Source organism: Bison bison, unplaced genomic scaffold (genome assembly GCF_000754665.1).
Source record: "Bison bison bison isolate TAMUID 2011002044 unplaced genomic scaffold, Bison_UMD1.0 scf7180017864167, whole genome shotgun sequence".
NCBI lineage: Eukaryota > Metazoa > Chordata > Mammalia > Artiodactyla > Bovidae > Bison > Bison bison.
The window spans coordinates 2507796-2528596 of NW_011494739.1; the positions used below are offsets into that span (position 1 = coordinate 2507796).

A 20801-nucleotide genomic window follows, 5' to 3' on the forward strand; every position below is an offset into this window, starting at 1 on the left:
CCCCCCTTCATGAGCCACTGATGTAGCCCCTGTGCTTCTGCTGCGGCCCATAATGGCAAGATGTCTGCTTCTTACCCAGCCTGTTTATCCATGTTGCTCACCGCCAAGTTGAAGTTGTGCATCTTTTTGGCACCCCATTCACGTTTGATTTCAAGCTGCAAAAGAGCTTGGGAAGTAGGTTTTTCTGGGCTCTGCCTCAGAAAGGCATTATTCCTAAATCAAGAGTTGGCCCCAAATGCTCAATGTGTATTTCATCTGTTACAAATAGTCCTTGTATATGTCTCTTGGTGCCCATGTGTATTTCTTTAGGTTGGATATAAAATTGTTCTTCTCCCCTCTAGTTGCCCACTTACTCACTCATTAGACCAGAAATACCCCAGTCTCTCATTTTTTGTTTTCATTTTTCTAGGAACATGGCTCACAGCAAGTGTCAGATTTGACCCTGAACTTGAATGATTATATCGATTCAGAACACCTGGTTGACTTCCACAGGTATTTCTAAGCGATGGCTTTTGCCTGGGAAAAAGAAGAGAGAATCAATGGCCAGACGTAAGGAATGGACTTGAGGTGTTAGAGAATGGAGGAAGGTTAACAGAAGGATCCTTCTCCTGGGCACTCTGTTCTTTCTGTTTTTAATTTATTTTAAGAGAAGATTCGTGTGGGAAATGCCCCGTGAAATAAAATGATGCAACTTAGAGACCACAAGTCTGCAGGGTAGAGATGGGGCCAGGCCAGTGACCTCTTAGGATAAGGTGTACCTACTCTGGTACACTCCATTCCCCAGTTTTTTGTTTTAATGGACTTTATTTTTTACAGCAGTTTTAGGGTCACAGCAAAATTGAGCAGTAAGTGTAGCAAATTCCCTGGGACCTCCCTCTTGCCCCGCACTCTCACCATCCTGCAACAGAGTGGTGCGTTTGTTATAGTTGATGAACCTGTGCTGACCCATTATCACCCAGATTCCATTCTTGGTGGTGTTGGGGTATGTTTACTTTCGTAAGAAACTGCTGCACTGTCTTCCTCAGTAGCTGTACTATTCTGCTTTCCCACCAGCAGTAAACGAGAGTTCCTGTTGGTCTGCATCCTTGTCAGTGTTTGAGATTTTGGCTGTTCTAACAGCTGTGTAGTGGTATCTCATTTTTGTTTTCATTTGCAGTTCCCTGATGACATATGATGTTGAATATCTTTTCATACGCTTTTCTGTTGTCTTTGCATTTTCTTTGGTGAGGTATCTGTTCAGGTCTTTGATCCATTTTTTAATCAAGTTGCTTTCTTAAGGTTGAGTTTTAGGAGTTCTTTGTATATTTTGGAGAACAGTCATTAATCATATATGTGTTTTGCAAATATTTTCTTGGAGTCTAACTTGTCTTCTCATTATCTTGACTTTTTATTTTGAAATTTGCAACCCCTCAGAAAAGAGGGTTTGCAGAACTAACACAGTGAACACCCACATGCCCACCACCTAGGTTCACCAGTTTTTAACGTTTTGCTGCATGTACTTACTTTTTCTGTATGCTTTTTTGTGCTTGAGCCATCTGAGAATTATTTCCAGACTTTATGAACCTTAAGCCCTAAATATTTCAGCATGTAGCTCCTTCTTCTTATGTAGATGTCCTCCTGTATAACCTTAAGGCAGTTATCACACTCAGGAAATTTAGTTTTAATACATTAATGTCATTTAGTACACAGTCAGTGTTCAGGTTTCTGCAGTCATCCAAGTGGTGTCCTTTCTGGGTAGTCTTTTAGTTTTCAGTTTGAGGTTTTTGTTTTTTTAACCCAGCCAGGTATCACAAATTGCGTTTATTTTCATGTCTTTTCAATTACCTTTAATCTAGAAGTTCCCTAGACTTTTATTTTTCTTAGCATTGCTATTTTTGAAGACTTGAGGTCAGTTGTTATATAGAACATTCAGATTGTTAACTTATCATTTGATTCAGGTTGGACATTTTCAACAAGAACTCTATGTAAGTGAGGCTATGTTCTTCTAAGTGCTTCATGTCAGGCTCATGACATCTGTCTTGTAGATTTGGTTCAGTTTGGTCGCTTGATTATGACAGTATTTGCCACCTTTCTCTCCAGTAAAGACATCTGTTTTCCTTCAGGTTTTGATTTACATTTATGAGGTTTGCTTTTTTTTTTAATTTATTTTTTATTGAAGTATAGTTGATTTACAGTATTGTGTTGATTACTGCTGTATAGCAGAGTGACTCAGTTATACAATGTAGACATATATATCATATTCTTTTCCTTTATGGTTTATCACGAGGTAGTGAATGTAGGTCCCTGTGCTACACAGTAGGACCTTCTTGTTTATTCATTCTGTATATACCAGTTTGCATCTGCTAATCCCAAACTCCCAGTTCAGTCCTCTTCCACTTCCTCCCACTGGCAACCACCAGTCTATTTTCTGTGTCCCTGGTTCATAAGATTTGTTTTTTGACTCAGGATATGACTCATTTTAAAATGACAGATTTTTAGGAATTCCGTAGAGTCCTGCTCACTCCCTGCTACCTCAGTCTGCCTTAACACTTCAGCGATAGCTCACATTGCTTTTCTCTCACAGACAGAGAAAAAGAGGCCTAGAGCAGCCTTCCAAGGCCCCTGAGTTAGTGACAGAATTGGACATTAAGCCCCGGAGCCCTGCCTACTTGGACCAGGAACCTGGTTATCCTTCCCATGGGGCCTTTGCCTTCCATGACTCTTCCCATGACATGTGATGAACACACAATGAGGCTGAGGGCAGGGTGGGGTGGGGTGGGCCCAGAGGAGTCAAGGCCCTGTGCCCCTACACCTCACCTCTTTCTAATGGGGTGGTAAACGAGAAGGGGCAACTCAGATGCCTAAGAAGCTTAGGCCCAAATTGCGGAGACAACGCCGGGCTATTGCCCCCCTTACCCAGGTCCGCCGGGCGGCCTGTTCCCACCCTTGCGAACAGTCCAAACGCTATCAGGGCCGTCGCCGCTATTGTCGCCACCGCCGCCACCAGCACCACCACCAGAATACTGTGCGCAGGGTTACCAACCAGCTGAAAGCAGCTGACGCCTCGTCTCCTTTCTTCAGGGTCTACAAGAACAGCGAGGAACTTCGGTCCCGTATTGTGTCTGGGATTATTACACCTATTCATGAGCAGTGGGAAAAAGCCAATCTAAGTCCCCACCGGGAGTTTCCCCCTGCCACTGCCAGAGAGGTGGACCCACTCCGGATTCACCCACAACACCCACATACCAGCCGACAGCCTACCTGGTGAGTACACAGCCCACAGAGGGCAGCCCCAGCTTCTCTAGAAGGATTCTATCCATGACCATCCCTGCTGCTTGACCCCTCTCTGGACCCCCCACATCTCTTCAACAGAATTGTCAAGAGTCTTGGTATTTGGAGATAGGAAGTGGAGATCTGAGTGAAGCAGTGAGTTCTTGTACTGCTGCTAGTCACCCCAGCATCTTAAGGCTGCATGCATCTTTTTTAGAGGCTACACAGAGCCTCTGACTCGCCCAAGGGTCAGTGCCTCTGAGGTGTATGTGTAGTACTCCAGAGTTGCTGCCCAGCTGGTTCAGTTATTCATTCCAGAGCTGTTTGTACAGGACTCTGAATCAGGCTTTGAGGGAAAACGCAAAGATGCAGAAATACTGGAGGTTCCTGGAGGGGATGTCATCTCAGTGTTCCCTTTCTTTGCATTTCACTTCATTGTAGCCCCCGATCTCTTTGACAACGTGAAAACTTTTCCAAAACAGCATGAGGTCTGAGCAAGTCACGTCTAAGATCTTTGCAGATTGGGATGGCAGTATGTAGGACTGGAGACTTTTGCTCTGAGAGAAGACAAGGAGCAGGGACACCATAGTCTGTAGCTGAGATGGCACTTCCCAATTTGGACTCCATGGTGCGGTAGTAATGGTGGGCTTGGCAGGGTTGAGAGGGAGGGCTCACTGTACAGCCATAATAAGCACTCAGTAAGTGTTAACTGCCATTGTAAATACTCTGTGTTGCAGTTGTATACCTTTGATTAATTAAATGGGAAATTTATTACTATAATAAGTAGTAATTGGCAAGTCTCTTTGACAATTTTTGGAAATACTGGTTTCTGTGGGCAAAGTGGAAATTGATAAAAAGTCTTGAAAGGTTGGGAACAGCTTGTTTGATTATTTAAGATGACTTGCCTAAGGTCACCAGCCAGTAATAAAGAGACAGAGCCGGAGCTGGGGGTTCAGGTGTCCTCACTCTAGCCCAGTGTTCTGCTGTGATGTAACCAGAATATGTTGACAAGGTTTAAGGATAAGCCCTAGACAGCAGTCAAATTGGGGAAGACTTTTAGATCTTACTAAGTGGATAGTAATTCTCAGCTCTCTCAGATTTACTTCCCGTATCAAAACATATTTTCTGAAATCTCCTTTACTCTCTGAAAATGGAGTTCATAGATAATCTAACTTACCAAATGCAAAATTTCAAAAGGGGTCATATAAAGTATAATATAAATGAGAAATAAATAGTAAATAATGATAAGATAATGTTTGTTTCATTGTGTAGATGCCTGAGCATAACTACACCAGAAAAGATATGCACTTGTATGTGGGGTTATCTTGAATTTGACATCATTTACAAATCATATATCTGACAAGAGACTTGTATCTAGGGATACATAGATACGTAGAGAACTTTACATTTCAGTAATAAAAAGACAACCCAATTTCAAAAATGTTAAAGGATTTGAATAGACATTTCCCCAAGGAACGTGTACAGGTGGCCCATAAATGTGAAAAAAGCAGAAATCAAAACTACAATGATAAACTACTGGTTTGTGCACATCTTCATGTACAACTTTTGTACAAGAATGTTCATAGCAGCATTACTCATAATAGCCTAAAAGTGGAAACAACCTAAATGTCCATCGGCTGATGAATGGATAAATGTGATATATGCATACAGGGAAATATTTGAGCAATAAAAAATGAAGTACTGATACTGATACACATCACAACGTGTATGAACCTTGAAAACATTGTGCTAAGTGCAAAAAGCAATTTATGTGAAATGTCAAGAATAGGCAGATCCACAGAAACAGAAAGTAGATTATTTGGTTGCCAGGAGGTGAGATGGAAGGATTAAAGAGCATGAATGGGGAATGACTGCTGATGAGTACAGGGTGTTTTTTTAGGGTGCAGAAAATATTCAAAAATTAGAGTAGTTGCACTTTCTATAAACATCTAAAAACCACCATGTTAACTGGCTTAATTTTGTGGTACATGAAATATCTCAGTAAAGCTGCAAAAAAATTTTAAAAGGTCCTAGTTTTGTCTTACTTGGAAGCATGAATATATAACAATTGAAATAAGGGTCCTAGGATCAGACTATAAGAGCACTGATAGTAATAGCCCATGATTGAGATTTTGTATTTTCCCTTCAACTGGAGAGTGGTTTGATAATAACCTAAACAATATTTTTTGAGACTAACATTATACTAGCAAAAGGAATTTATTTAAAATTAGTTACTGAAGTCTTTCCCCCTAAGAAACAAGGCAAGGATATCCACTCTCACAAGTCTTACTCAGCATAGTACTGAAAGTTTTGTCACCACATTAAGACAAGAAAAAGAAAAGGCATACAGATAAGAAAGGAAGAAATAAAAGTTTACATTCATAGTTGACATAATGGTCTACATGGAAAATCTCAAGGAATCTACCAGAAAAAGAATATTATGAGCCTAGTAAGGTTGTAGGATACCAGCTCAACATCCAAAAGTCAACTGTATTTCACTGTATTAGCAATAAACACATGGAAATAGATGTTTAAGATACAGTATAATAGCTTTTAGCTCAGCTGGTAAAGAATCCGCCTACAGTGTGGGAGACCTGGGTTTGATCCCTGGGTTTAGAAGATTCGCTGGAGGAGGGCATGGCAACCCACTCCAGTACTCTTGCCTGGAGAATCTCGGTGTACAGAGGAGCCTGGCGGGCTGCAGTCCGTGGGGTCGCAGAGTCGGACACAACTGAACACCTAAGCACAGCACAGGCCACCATTTAGAATTACTGAAAAAATTACACTGAAAAAATTACTTACACTTAGGTGTAAGTCTGATGAAACATTTCAGACTTTTATGCTGAAAACTGTAATCAAAGAAGACCTAAATGAGAAACATCACATGTTCATGAGTGGAAGACTCAACATAGTAAAAATGTCAAATACTCCACAAACTGATACACTCTGTGTGTTAGTGGCTCAGTCGTGTCCAACTCTTTGCCACCCCATGGATTGTAGCCTTCCCGGCTCTTCCATCTATGGAATTTTCCAGACAAGAATACTGTAGTGGGTTGCCATTTCCTACTCCAGAGGATCTTCTCGACCCAGGAATTGAACCCATATCTCTTGTGTCTCCTGCATTGGCAGGCAGATTCTTTTCCCTCTGCATCGAAGATGTCACATACTCCATAAATTGATACAGTAGTTTAATGCAATTCCTATCATAATCCCAACAAAAACTTCTGAAGATAGAGCAAGATTATTCCATAATTTATATGGAAAGGCAAAAGAGTTTGGAGTAGCTAAAAATAATTTTGAAATTAAATAAAGATGGAGAAATCATTATACCCAGTATTCAGGCTTATTATATAGCTACATTAGGTGGACAGACTCATAGGTCAGTAGAACAATGTCATTGTCGTTCAGTCACTGAGTTGTGTGTAACTCTGCGACCCCATGGACTGCACCATGCCAGGCTTCTCTGTTCTCCACTATCTCCTGGGGTTTGCTCAAATTCATGTCCATTGAGTCGGTGATGCTATCTAACCATCGCATCCTCTGCCATCACCTTCTCCTTTTTTTGCTTTCAGTCTTTCCCAGTATCAAGGTCTTCTCTAGTGAGTTGACTCTTCATATCAGGTGGTCAAAGTATTGGAGCTTCAGCAATAGTCATAATCAGGGTTGATTTCCTTTAAGATTGACTGTTTTGATGTCCTTGCAATCAAGGGACCCTCAAGAGTCTTCTCCGGCACTACAATTTGAAAATATCAGTTCTTTGGTACTCAGCTTTCTTTATGGTCCAGCTCTCAGGTCCATACATGACTACTGGAAAAACCATAGCTTTGACTGTAAAGACCTCTGTCAGCAGTGATATCTCTGCATTTTAAGTCTTTGGGCTGCGAAAGGCATTTTGAAATATGTAGGCCTTGTTCTATGCCTAGAAGATGGGGATAGAGGCTAGGAATAGTGCCAGCCGAGCACAGGCCTGCTGCAGACAGAGCCAGCCCTGTCCTATCCTGCCCTTCATGTTTTTTTTGGTTGGCTAAAACTCCTGGCCCACTAGCACAGGCATTCACCCCATCCTTGAGAATACTACCATGCAGTTCAGTTCAGTTCAGTCGCTCAGTCATATCTGACTCTTTGCGACCCCATGGACTGCAGCACACCAGGCCTCCCTGTCCATCACCAACTCCCAGAGTTTACCCAAACTCATCTCCATTGAGTTGGTGATATCCTCCAACCATCTCATGCTCTGTCGTCCTCTTCTCCCGCCTTCAATCTTTCCCAGCATCAGGGTCTTTTCCAATGGGTCAGCTTTTCGCATCAGGTGGCCCAAGTATTGGAATTTCAGCTTCAGCATCAGTCCTTCCAATGAACATTCAGGACTGATTTCCTTTAGGATGGACTGGTTGGATCTACTTGCAGTCCAAGGGACTCTCAAGAGTCTTCTCCAACACCACAGTTCAAAAGCATCAATTCTTTGGTGCTCAGCTTTCTTTATAGTCCAACTCTCACATCCATCCATGACTACTGGAAAAACCATAGCTTTGACTAGATGGACCTTTGTTGACAATGTCTCTGCTTTTTAATAAACAGTCTAGGTTGGTCATAATTTTTCTTCCAAGGAGCAAGCATCTTTTAATTTCATGGCTGAGATCACCATCTGCAGTGATCTTGGAGCCCAAAAAACTAAACTCTGTCCCTGTTTTCACTGTTTCCCCGTCTGTTTGCCACAAAGTGATAGGACCAGATGCCATGATCTTCGTTTTCTGAATGTTGAGTTTTAAGCCAACTTTTCACTCTCCACTTTCACTTTCATCAAGAGGCTCTTTAGTTCTTCGCTTTCTGCCGTAAGGGTGGTGTCATCTGCATATCTGAGGTTATTGATGTTTCTCCCAGCCATCTTGATACCAGCTTGTGCTTCATCCAGCCCAGCATTTCTCATGATGTACTCTGCATATAAGTTAAATAAGTAGGGTGACAATATACAGCCTTGACTTACTCCTTTCCCAATTTGAAATCAATCTGTTTTTCCATGTCCAGTTCTAACCGTTGCTTCTTGACCTACATACAGATTTATCAAGAGGCAGGTCAGGTGGTCTGGTATTCCCATCTCTTGAAGAATTTTTCAGTTTGTTGTGATCCACATAGTCAAAGGCTTTCGCATAGTCAATAAAGCAGAAGTAGATGTTTTTCTGGAATTCTCTTGCTTTTTTGATGATCCAGTGGATATTGGCAATTTGATCTCTGGTTCCTCTGCCTTTTCCAAAACCAGCTTGAACACGTGGAAGTTCTTGGTTCATGTACTGTTGAAGCCTGGCTTGGAGAATTTTGAGCATTACTTTGCTAGCGTGTGAGATGAGTGCAACTGTGCAGAAGTTTGAGCATTCTTTAGCATTGCCTTTCTTTGGGAATGGAATGAAAACTGACCTTTTCCAGCCTTGTGGCCACTGCTGAGTTTTCCAACTTTGCTGGCATATTGAGTGCAGCACTTTCACAGCATCATCTTTTAGGATTTGAAGTAGGTCCACTGGAATTCCATCACCTCCACTAGCTTTGTTCGTAGTGATGCTTCCTAAGGCCCACTTGACTTCACATTCCAGGATGTCTGGCTCTAGGTGAGTGATCATACCCTCGTGATTATTTGGGTCATGAAGATCTCTTTTGTATAGTTCTTCTGTGTATTCTTGCTACCTCTTCCTAATATCTTCTGCTTCTGTTAGGTCCATACCATGTGGTTATTTTTCTCTAATTCCAAGATTATTGGTGTTTTTCAAGTGCATATCCCCTTTACCCTCCTTTTTCAGCCCTTTGTATCTCTATCACCTGGACCTATATCTTGCACATTTTTAATGAGTTCTCTATCCAGCAAATGCTTCCCTCTGGGTTCAGAGATCCCTGGGCCTGGGCCCATACTTTTGAGGCATGTGCTGTCCCTCTGGTATGGGAGACAGGTGAGTAAATAAGAGTTTATATAACTGCCAGGTTATCAGGGATTAGCACAGAGATCCCCATCGGTGGCCTAGGAAAGACTTCTTGGGGGTTGCTGCCTGAGCTGTGTGTTCATGGGGAAGAGGAAAAGTGTTCCTCAGGCTCATTTTCTTTTTCCTTTTCACGTGTTTGAATTATTTCCTCAGATTTCTTTCTAGGGAGGTTGTTCCAGGCTGTGAGACCAGCAGTCCAGTGGCATCAAAATCTGAAAGCATGGGGTTGTCTCTAAATTTTGGTTTGAGAAAGAGTTCATGTCAGAATCCTGGGATATAACAGCTCTGAAGGATAAGACTAGATTTTGCAAGGACTCTGATGCCAGGCGTACCTGATGTACCTGAATCTCCCCAATGGACAGTTGGAAATCACTGAAGAATACTGATAGAGGGTGGTGGTGTCCTTGCTAAGGATCCTCGTGGATTGGAAGGGATGAGGCAAAGGGCCAAGGCTTATCACTCCTGTGTACCACTTTTAGCAGGTGGGACTTCTTTCCCTTCTTTCTGCTGCCTCACCCACCTCTCATGTCAAGGAGAGAGTATCATATGGTGGTTAGGAGTACAGGCTTTGCAGGTTGATCAACTGGCTTCAAACCCTGGCCTTGTAGCTTTGCCTGTCTCAGTGATAACAGTTAGCCTTGGTTTTCTCATGGGCAACTTGGGAATTATTGTAGCTGTCTCAGGAATATGATGATAGATGTCATATTGAGCTCATTGCTCAGAATATAGTGAGTGAGTGAGTGAAGTCACTCAGTCATGTCCGACTCTTTGTGATCCCATGGACTGTAGCCTACCAGGCTCCTCTGTCCATGGGATTTTCCAGGCAATAGTGCTGGAGTGGCTTGCCATTTCCTTCTCCAGGGGATCTTCCCGACCCAGGGATCGAACCCAGGTCTCCCGCATTGTAGACAGTTGCTTTACTGTCTGAGCCACCAGAATATAGTAGATGTTCAAGAAATACTCCATGGATCTTTATCAGGTCAAGCAGAGATGAGAACAATACTGAAGGTGTAATGACTAGATGGTCCCCTAGAAGAGAGACCTTTTATTTTTTTTAAATAACATAGCCTGTTCCTCTGAGAAAAGGATTTGATGCTGTGGAGCCACTTAGGTGTGAGAGTATTGACCCAGAGGGTGTGCTGGGAAACTGCAGTTAAGCCCAGGACCTCTATGGACATTGTTTCCATCGTGAGGACATGTTCCTCACGGTGGCCACTGCTTAATCTAGGGTAGGAAAAACTGCTATTTCTTGGCTGTCCACCATGTGTTGACTGCCATCCCCAGTGTTTTTGTTTATGGCTGCTCACCTTCCAGAAAGTCCTACGTAGAGATCAGCGGCATCCCTGCTTTTCCAGAGAGGGAGACAATGGATAAGGGGAGGCAGCTTAACTTGCCAGAATTTTCTAACCAAGGTGGTGAGGTCTGGGCTTTGCCCCTACGTGGGACTCAGAAGCTTATGCTTTCCCCGTTGCATGCTTCAATTTTAGTTCACATAATCGGTTTGTGTACAAGTTCAGTGTAGTGAGTGCACACTGATTATGGAGGAAAATGTATCCCCTACCTCTCTGGCCAGTGAGATCTTTCTCAAGTAAGCTAATCTTCCAGGACTAGGACACTGAACTGGAAGAGGAGGCAAATGTTTAGGAGGCTTTTTGTCAGCCACTAGCGAATTGACAGGTCTTGCCTCTATAGTCCCCTTCTCCCTCCATGCCCCATTGCAAGCCACCTTCCCCTGCAGCACAGATGCTTCAAAGACGACGTCTCTGTGAGAGCCCTACCAACTGCCGTGTTGTTGGGCAACCAGGCACTCACACTGTCACCTTTTTGTTTTTTCCACCAATGCCAGATTTCAGGGTAGGGCCTGAGGGCAGGAAGAAGGGAAAGAATGGGTCAGCAGAGGGCCCATTGGACTGAACAGCCTTGGGTTATGTTCTGAGCAGGAAGCAGCAGCCTCGGCCCCTTGGTATAGCATACAGGTCTGTGTCTCACCTCGAACGTCCATACCGTGTTGCCTGTCCCACACCTGGAAACCTCCAAATGCAAACTGAAGTTGAGAGGTCTTGCTTCAGTAAGTGTGTGGTGACACGTGTGTCCAGAGCTTGTCAGAGGATACTGGTTTGCTGATGTGATGCTGGCATAGAGGGAGAGGACATTCCATTACAGTGGAGAATTGAGGATGCAAAGTAGGTCTGTTCTGCTGAGATCTCTCGGGAAGAATTACTGAAAACAGCCCATCTGTGAGGGAAATTTTTTTTAATCTAAGCCTAACTTTTTTGTTGTCATTATGATGCTAACCCGTTTCCCTTTGCTCCATCTGTCCTCAGTCAGGAAACTGTATGCCCCAAATCTTGTTCTCTGTTTTGAAAAATCAATTTTTCCTGTGTTTAACCAGCTTTGCTAAAACTAAACCCTTGCATATAAAGCTCTTATGTCATTCAAAATTCATTTTTTAATCCCAGTCAATCTGTATCTTTACATATTTTTAAAATATTCTCAATATTTGTGTTCCACATTTCTTTTTAATTTTATGTTTTATTTACATTCTTTTTTAGTATCTGATATTTTATTCTGCTGATACATGCTATAATTTGCCTAGTCTCCATTGGGTATTTCAAGAATGTCCAATTTTTCATTTTAAAGAGTATACTATGAACATCTATATAATAAAATTTTATTTCCTGTAGTTACATTTCCTATGCTTGCAGATCTCAAATTTTTTTGTCTCAGGAACTCCCTTGCATGCCCCCAAGTTACTTAGGAACCCAAAAGATCTGTTTGTTTGAGTTATATCTGTCAGTATTTACTATATTATCAATTACAGCCAAACTATCTTAATTATAAATTAAAATTTAAATATGCATTTATTCATTAAAAATAATAAACCTCTTGTGTGTTAAATAACAAATTTTATGAAAATACTTTCCAAATCAAAAACTTAGTGAGAAGAGTGACATTGTTTTCATTGTTGCAGATCTTCTTAATATCTGGCATAGAAGTCAGCTAGATTCTCATTTCTGCTTCTGCATTTAGTCTGTAGCTGATAATGTTTATGTTTAAGCCTTAACATAGTTAACTTGTTGGAAAAGAGAGGATTAGTTTAGTAATTTTGAAATAATTGTGCATTTTCTACTTTGTATTACACCAAAACTTGATAAGTGATAGTTTCTTTAAGGTATTAACCTAAAACAATAAATAAAAGTGTTAATTACTCAGTTGTGTCTGACTTTTTGTGACCCCATGAACCGTAGCCTGCCAGGCTTTGCTGTCCTTAGAATTCTCCAGGCAAGAATACTGGAGTGGGTAGCCATTCCCTTCTTCAGGGGATCTTCCTGACCCAGGGATCGAACCCAGGTCTCCTGCTTTGAAGGCTAATTCTTTACCGCTGAGCCACCTGGCAGACCCATTTATAGAGAATAAGGGGAATCTGGTAGTTCAGTTCAGTTCAGTCACTCAGTTGTGTCTGCCTCTTTGAGATCCCATGGACTGCAGCACACCAGGCCTCCCTGTCCATCACCAACTCCTGGAGTTTACCCAAACTCATGTCCATTGAGTCGGTGATGTCATCCAACTATCTCATTCTCTGTCCTCCCCTTCTCCTCCCACCTTCAATCTTCCCCAGCATCAGGGTCTTTTCCAGTGAGTCAGCTCTTCCCATCAGGTGGCCAAAGTATTGGAGTTTCAGCTTCAACATCAGTCCTTCCAATGAACACTCATGACTGATTTCCTTTAGGATGAACTGGTTAGATCTCTTTGCAGTCCAAGGGACTCTCAAGAGTCTTTTCCAACACCACAGTTCAAAAGCATCAATTCTTCGGTGCTCAGCTTTCTTTATAGTCCAACTCTCACATCCATACATGACCACTGGAAAAACCATAGCCTTGACTAGACGGACCTTTGTTGGCAAGGTAATGTCTCTGCTTTTTAATATGCTGTCTAGGTTGGTTATAGCTTTTCTTCCAAGGAGAAATGACCTTTTAATTTCATGGCTGCAGTCACCATCTACAGTGATTTTGGAGCCCAAAAAACTAAAGTCTGCCACTGTTGACACTGTTTCCCCATCTACTTGCCATGAAGTGATGGGACAAGATGCCATGATCTTAGTTTTCCGAATGTTGAGTTTTAAGCCAACTTTTTCACTCTCCTCTTTCACTTTCATCAAGAGGCTCTTTAGTTCTTCTTTGCTTTCTGCCATAAGGGTGGTGTCATCTGCATATCTGAGGTTATTGATATTTCTCCTGGCAATCTTGATTCTAGCTTGTGCTTCATCCAGCCCAGCATTTCTCATGATGTACTCTTCATATAAGTTAAATAGGCAGAGTGACAATATACAGCCTTGATGTACTCCTTTTCCAATTTGGAACCAGTCTGTTCCATATCCAGTTCTAACTGTTGATTCTTAACTTGCATACAGATTTCTCAAGAGGCAGGTCAGGTGGTCTGGTATTCCCATCTCTTTAAGAAATTTTCCACAGATTGTTGTGATCTGCACAGTCAAAGGCTTTGGCATAATCAATAAAGCAGAAGTAGATGTTTTTCTGGAATTCTCTTGCTTTTTCGATGATCCAACGGATGTTGGCAGTTTTATCTCTGGTTCCTCTGCCTTTTCTAAAACCAGCTTGAACATCTGGAAGTTCAGGGTTCACACAGTGTTGAAGCCTGACTTGGAAAAAATTTTGAGCATTACTTTACTAGCGTGTGCGATGAGTGCATTTGTGTGGTAGTTTAAGCATTCTTTGGTATTGCCTTTCTTTGGGATTGGAATGAAAATTGACCTTTTCCAGTCCTGTGGCCACTGCTGAGTTTTCCAACTTTGCTGGCATATTGAGTGCAGCACTTTCACAGCATCATCTTTTAGGATTTGAAGTAGGTCCACTGGAATTCCATCACCTCCACTAGCTTTGTTCGTAGTGATGCTTCCTAAGGCCCTCTTGACTTCACATCCAGGATGTCTGGCTCTAGGTGAGTGATCACACCATTGTGATTATCTGGGTCATGAAGATCTTTTTTGTACAGTTCTTCTATGTATTTTTGCCACCTCTTCTTAATATCTTCTGCTTCTGTTAGGTCCATACCATTTCTGTCCATAATCGAGCCCATCTTTGCATGAAATGTTCCCTTGGTATCTCTGATTTTCTTGAAGAGATCTCTAGTCTTTCCCATTCTTTTCTTTTCCTCCATTTCTTTGCATTGATCGCTGAGGAAGACTTTCTTATCTCTCCTTGCAATTTTTTGGAACTCTGCACTCACATGGGTATATCTTTCTTTTTCTCCTTTGCTTTTGGCTTGTCTTCTTTTCACAGCTATTTGTAAGGCGGCCTCAGCAGCCATTTTGCTTTTTTGCATTTCTTTTTCTGAGGGATGGTCTTGATCCCTGTCTCCTGTACAATGTCACGAACCTCCATCCATAGTTCATCAGGCACTCTGTCTATCATATCTAGTCCCTTAAATCTATTTGTCACTTCTACCGAGCTGTTATAATCAGAAGTCTGTTGGAAGAAACTGGAAGTTTACAGTATAATGGCTTTTCATTGGCTGAGTTGTGCCACTCTCTCATTAGCTGAGCTGTTACCAGCACAGAGGAACTCTTTCTTCTTCCACTGAAAGTAGTAAGATAGTGTTACTTCCTGCAGGAAATGGAAGATACTCTCTTCTTGCTGGAGTCTGTGTTGATGTCCAGTGATACCTACTTGAAAGCTCTCCCTTCTGGCCTGCTCATTCTATTTTAGTTAGGTTTCTCTTCATTAATTTTCACAAAGGGTTAGTTCCAGTGTAAAATTTGAATTCATATCAGTGAACTTTTTGTATGTTATTGCATTAAAATCCACTGGTCTATCATGCCCTTTTAATGGATCTTTTACCAGTGCATGCTGTTGGAAGATCGTGGATTGGTTGTTTGGAAAATGCTGGTTCACTGGTATGTGCTAATCCACTAAACATTGACACATTTTATTACACAATATCTAAAAAATCATATTCATGAATATTATTAATCTCATCAGCATCTGTATGGGGAACCCACCAAGTTAGTGATGAATGGTGGTGGTGGTTTAGTCGCTAAGTCGTGTCCAACTCTTGCGACCCCACGGACTGTAGCCTGCCAGACTCCTCTGTCCATGGGATTCTCCAGGCAAGAACACTGGAGTGGGTTGCCATTTCCTTCTCCTAGTGGTAAATACAAATTTACAAATGGCAGATTTTCTTGAAAGCTTGAATTTTATCATTGGCAACATATACTGTCAGTTATTTTCCTTGAAGTAACAGGTTCCATGGTTTTCAGAAAAGTGTCTACTGTGTAGCTCAATCTGAATAACCTTGGTTTGTCATTTTATGTAAAAATAGTTTTCCATGAAAAAATGGCTACTTTAGCTAGCAGCTTAGCTGCACAAGTTTCTCTTTGAGACAGCCATTGTATTTCTACATGCAACAAAAGTGCTTAATGAATATTTCCTGTTTCATCACACAGAATATTAAAAAGAAGTGTACTCAAAGATTGAGACTTTAGATAACACTTGGTAATTTTTACCACTTCTTTAAGGACATTTTGATGGGAAAATGGATGGGGGATGATAGTTGGAGTGGCTGGTGAGTCAGATTGCCATGACTGCTAGTTACTCACTGATGCTTTTGTTTTTGTGTTTTTTGTTTATTTTTGGCTGCACTGGGTTTTGGTTGCTGCAAGTGGGCTTTCTCTAGTTGTGGCGAGCTCTGCTCTTCCTTGCTATGCACAGGCTTCTGATTGCAGTGGCGTCTCTTGTTGCAGAGTACGGGCTCTAGAGTGTGCAGGCTTCAGTGGTTGTGGCATACCGCTCAGGAGTTGCATCATACAGGTTTAGTTGCCCTGAGGCATGTGGAATCTTCCTAGATCAGGGATCGAACCCCTGTCCCCTGCACAGGCGTGTGGATTCTCAACCACTGGACCACCAGGGAAGTCCTCATCATTGCTTTTGTACCATTAGTAAAAATATCAACACAGTGAAGAAAGCAGATAGTTTTTAAGATGAAATAGTTTTAATATCTTTTTTTTTTAATGTTTACAAGCCCATTTGAATGTACTCTTTTGTGAAGAGTCTATTCAAATCTTTTGCTTGTTTTCCTGTTGGATTGTCTTGTCTTATGATTTGTAGACATTGCTTATATAGTCTGGATTTAGTCTTTTGTCAGACATATGTACAACAAGTGTCTTCCCTCTGTAGCTTGCCTTTTCACTCTGTTAAGGGTGTTTTGTTTTAATTAAAACATTCTTAATATTTTATGTAATTCGATTTATCAATACCTTCCTTTTATATGTGGTGCTTTTTTGACCTGTTTGAGAAAATTTTGCCCTGTCTATGGTCATGTAGAATTTCTCATATACTCTAGAAGCTTTGTTATTTTACCTTTTATATTAAGATAATCCATTTGAAATTAATTTTATGTGATTGTGAGATACATGTTTTACCATAGTGATATCCAGTTGATCTAGCACCATATTTGGAAAAGAATTATCCCCTACCTGTGCCACCTTAATAATTTTCATTTTTCATTACTTGTGATACAATAATAGTTGCCCTCATTCTTTTCATTGTAATGGAAGTAATCTTGATCCTTTTGATTTTTTCCCCCATGGATGGCAAAGCTGGTTCAGTAATATTTATATGACTGCTAGGTAGAGTGCCAACTATTGCAGAAATTGCTAGGCATTTCATCCATATTCTCTTATTTAATTCTCTCAACCCCATGAGATTGGTAAGGGCTACCCTCCTTATACGGTTTACATGAAACTGATGTTCATGTATAAGTAATTTGACCACGGTCATTCATGAACAGAAGTTGTGTTATAATAATAGAATATTGGATAGGGACTCAACCTTCAGGGAGTTCACAGTTGGTTAGGACTGATTACCCTTTTTATTCCAGACCATAAGTGTTTCTAAAACAATTAAAGAAGTATGTCTCAGGTCTGTTGAAGCTCACAGAAGGGTGATTACTCTGAAGGGTTGAGTTAGGACAGGATATAGAAGGAAGGGCTTCACTGAGATAATGCATGATGAACTAAATTTTAAGGGACTAATAAAAGTTCTGTGGTATTGGGAGTAGTTGGTATTTGTGGCCACGAGAAAAATGGATACAAATGGGGCTGTGAAGTCATCTTGTCATCTCCTGTGTGTGTGTGTGTGTGTGTGTGTGTGTGTGTGTCTATAGGCAGGGGAGGGACCAAGGGGTTATATATTACTTGTGCTGGCGTGTGAAGGTGAATGTGGGAACCACATCACAAGGGATCTTATGTGCTAAGAAGCTTTGATCGTGGGGTAATGGGAGCCATCAAAATGGTTTGGATAGAAAGTGATTCATTTGGGACCTTTTTAACCATTCCCGCTGTCCAGGGAATCCCACTTAGAATGTCAGCTTACATAGTTAATATCTATTGAGCCTTTACTGTGTGCCAAGCTATTATTACACTAAGTATAGAATATAGTCTCTCTTAATCTTCATTAGCAAGAGAATGAGAGGTACCTGCTCTTGTTATCCCACTTTTTGGAAAAGAAAACTGAGACACAGGTTAATCAACTTGCCCAAAGAAACAGCTCATAAATGTTGATGTGGGATTCAGCCCTTAGTATTTTCTCCTTTTGACACTTATATCAGCCATTGCTTCAGAAGAAACTATCTTGGCTTGAATTATTCCAAGAACAAAGAGAAAGCTGGTATGGTGGGAACGTGGTGAGATATGGTGATAGGAGATGACTCTGCAGGGGTGAGCACAGGACAGTGTGTGTAGAGCCTTGGCGTCAAAGTCAGGAGCAGTGGGAAGCCACTAGGTGTGTGTAGCAAGAGAGAGACTTGATAGCCTTTCTTTTTTTTTTTAAATTCCTCTGGCTCCTTTGTAGAGAATGGATTAGAGAGGGACAAGAGTAGAAACAATAAGATCAGGTAAGGAGCTGACACAGGCACTCTGGCAAGAAATAATGGTGGTAGATGGTGGCAGATATAAGGATAATCTGGGATATATTTGGAAGTACACTTTACAGGACTTGCTTATGGGTTGGCTTAATGACGGGAAGAAAAAACCACGATGATGCAAGGAGGTTTTTTTTAGCCTAAGTCATTTCTAATTTCAGGCTACCATAGCTTCAGGGAACATGCTTTTCATGCAACTTAGAGCATAGCTCTGAATTTTCTTAGAATGCATTCCCAACAGTAGAATTAACTACATTAAGGACTAACCTGTAAAGAGCAATATTGCATAGGAACCTGGAATGTTAGGTCCATTAATCCAGGCAAATTGGAAGTGGTCAAACAGGAGATGGCAAGAATGAACATTGACATTTTAGGAATCAGTGAATTAAAATGGACTGGAATGGGAGAACTTAATTCAGATGATGGTTATATCTACCACTGTGGTCAAGAATCCCTTAGAAGAAATGGAGTAGCCCTCATTATCAACAAAAGAGTCCAAAATGCAGTACTTGAGTGCAATCTCAGAAATGACAGAATGATCTCTTGTTCATTTCCAAGGCAAACCATTCAATATAATAGTAATCCAAGTCTGTGCCCCAACCAGTAATGCTGAAGAAGCTGAAGTTGAATGGTTCTATGAAGACCTACAAGACCTTCTGGAACTAATATTAAAAAAAATGTCCTTTTCATCATAGGGGACTGGAATGCAAAAGTAGGAAGTCAAGAGATGCCTGGAATAACATGCAAATTTGGCCTTGGAGTACAGAATGAAGCAGGGCAAAGGCTAATAGAGTTTTGCCAAGAGAACTCACTGGTCATAGCAAGCACCCTCTTTCAATAACACAAGAGATGACTCTACACATGGACATCACCAGATGGTCAATACCGAAATCAGATTGATTATATTATTTGCAGCCAAAGATGGAGAAGCTCTATACAGTCAACAAAAATAAGACCAAGAGCTGACTATTGCTCAGATCATGAACTCCTTATTGCCAAATTCAGACTGAAATTGAAGAAAGTAGGGAAGACCACTATACCATTCAGGCATGACCTAAATCACATCCCTTAAGATTATACAGTGGAAGTGACAAATAGATTCAAGGGATTAGATCTGATAGACAGAGTGCCTGAAGAACTATGGACGGAGATTCATGACATTGTACAGGAGACAGGGATCAATACCATCCCCAAGAAAAAGAAATGCAGAAAGGCAAAATGGTTATTTGAGGAGGCCTTGCAAATAGCTGAGAAAAGAAGAGAAGCTAAAGACAAAGGAGAAAAATATACCCATCTGAATGCACAGTTCCAAAGAATAGCAAGGAGAGATAAGAAGGCCTTCCTCAGTGATCAATGCAAAGAAATAGAGGAAAACAATAGAATGGGAAAGACTAGAGATCTCTTCAAGAAAATTAGAGATACCAAGGGAACATTTCATGCAAAGATGGGCACAATAAAGGATAGAAATGGTATGGATCTAACAGAAGCAGAAGATATTAAGAAGAGGTGGCAAGAATACACAGAAAGTGATAGTGAAGTCACTCATTCATTTCCAACTCTTTGCAACCCCATGGACTGTAGCCTCCCAGCTCCTCCATCCATGGGATTTTCCAGGCAAGAGTACTGGAGTGGGCTGCCATTCCCTTCTCCAAGGGATCTTCCCAACCCAGGGGTCGAACCCGGGTCTCCTGCATTGTAGGCAGACGCTTTACCATCTGAGCCACCAGGGAAGTCTCAGAATACACAGAAGAACTATACAAAAAAGATCTTCATGACCAAGATAACCACAATGGTGTGATCATTCACCTAGAGCCAGACATCCTGGAATGTGAAGTTAAGTGGGCCTTAGGAAACATCACTATGAACAAAGCTAGTGTAGGTGATGGAATTCCAGTTGAGCTATTTCAAATCCTGAAAGATGATGCTGTGAAAGTGCTGCACTCAATATGCCAGCAAATTTGGAAAACTCAGCAGTGGCCACAGGACTGGAAAAGTCAGTTTTCATCCCAAAGGCAATGTCAAAGAATGTTCAACCTACCACACAATTGCACTCATCTTACATGCTAGCCAAGTAATGCTCAAAATTCTCCAAGCTAGGCTTCAACAGTGCATGAACCTTGAACTTCCAGAGGTTCAAGATGGATTTAGAAAAACCAGAGGAACTGGAGATCAAATTGCCAACATCCGTTGGATCATCAAAAAAGCAACAGAATTCCAGAAAAACAGCTACTTCTGCTTTATTGACTATGCCAAAGCCTTTGATTGTGTGGATCACAACAAACTGTGGAAAATTCTTAGAGATGGGAATACCGGACCACCTGACCTGCCTCCTGAGAAGTCTGTATGCAGGTCGAGAAGCAACAGTTAAAACTGGACATGGACCAGCAGACTGGTTCCAAATAGGAAAAGGAGTACATCAAGGCTGTATATTGTCACCCTGCTTATTTAACTTATATGCAGAGTACATCATGCGAAATGCTGGGCTGGATGAAGCAAAGGCTGGAATCAAGATTGCTGGGAGAAATACCAATAACCTCAGATATGCAGATGACACCACCCTTATGGCAGAAAGCAAAGAAGAACTAAAGAGCCTCTTGATGAAAGTGAAAGAGGAGAGTGAAAAAGTTGGCTTAAAACTCAACATTCAAA

The 20801-nt window shown here is 41.4% G+C and overlaps 1 protein-coding gene across 1 annotated transcript in view; it reads left to right on the forward strand.

Moving 5' to 3' along the window:
• Window positions 1-20801, forward strand: part of PSMF1 (proteasome (prosome, macropain) inhibitor subunit 1 (PI31)) — a 41623-nt gene that overhangs the window by 6689 nt on the left and 14133 nt on the right. The window contains exons 3-4 of the mRNA XM_010841779.1: window positions 410-492; window positions 3061-3243. Of these exons, the coding sequence (XP_010840081.1) occupies window positions 410-492; window positions 3061-3243 (266 nt within the window). The remainder of the gene's footprint in view (window positions 1-409; window positions 493-3060; window positions 3244-20801) is intronic.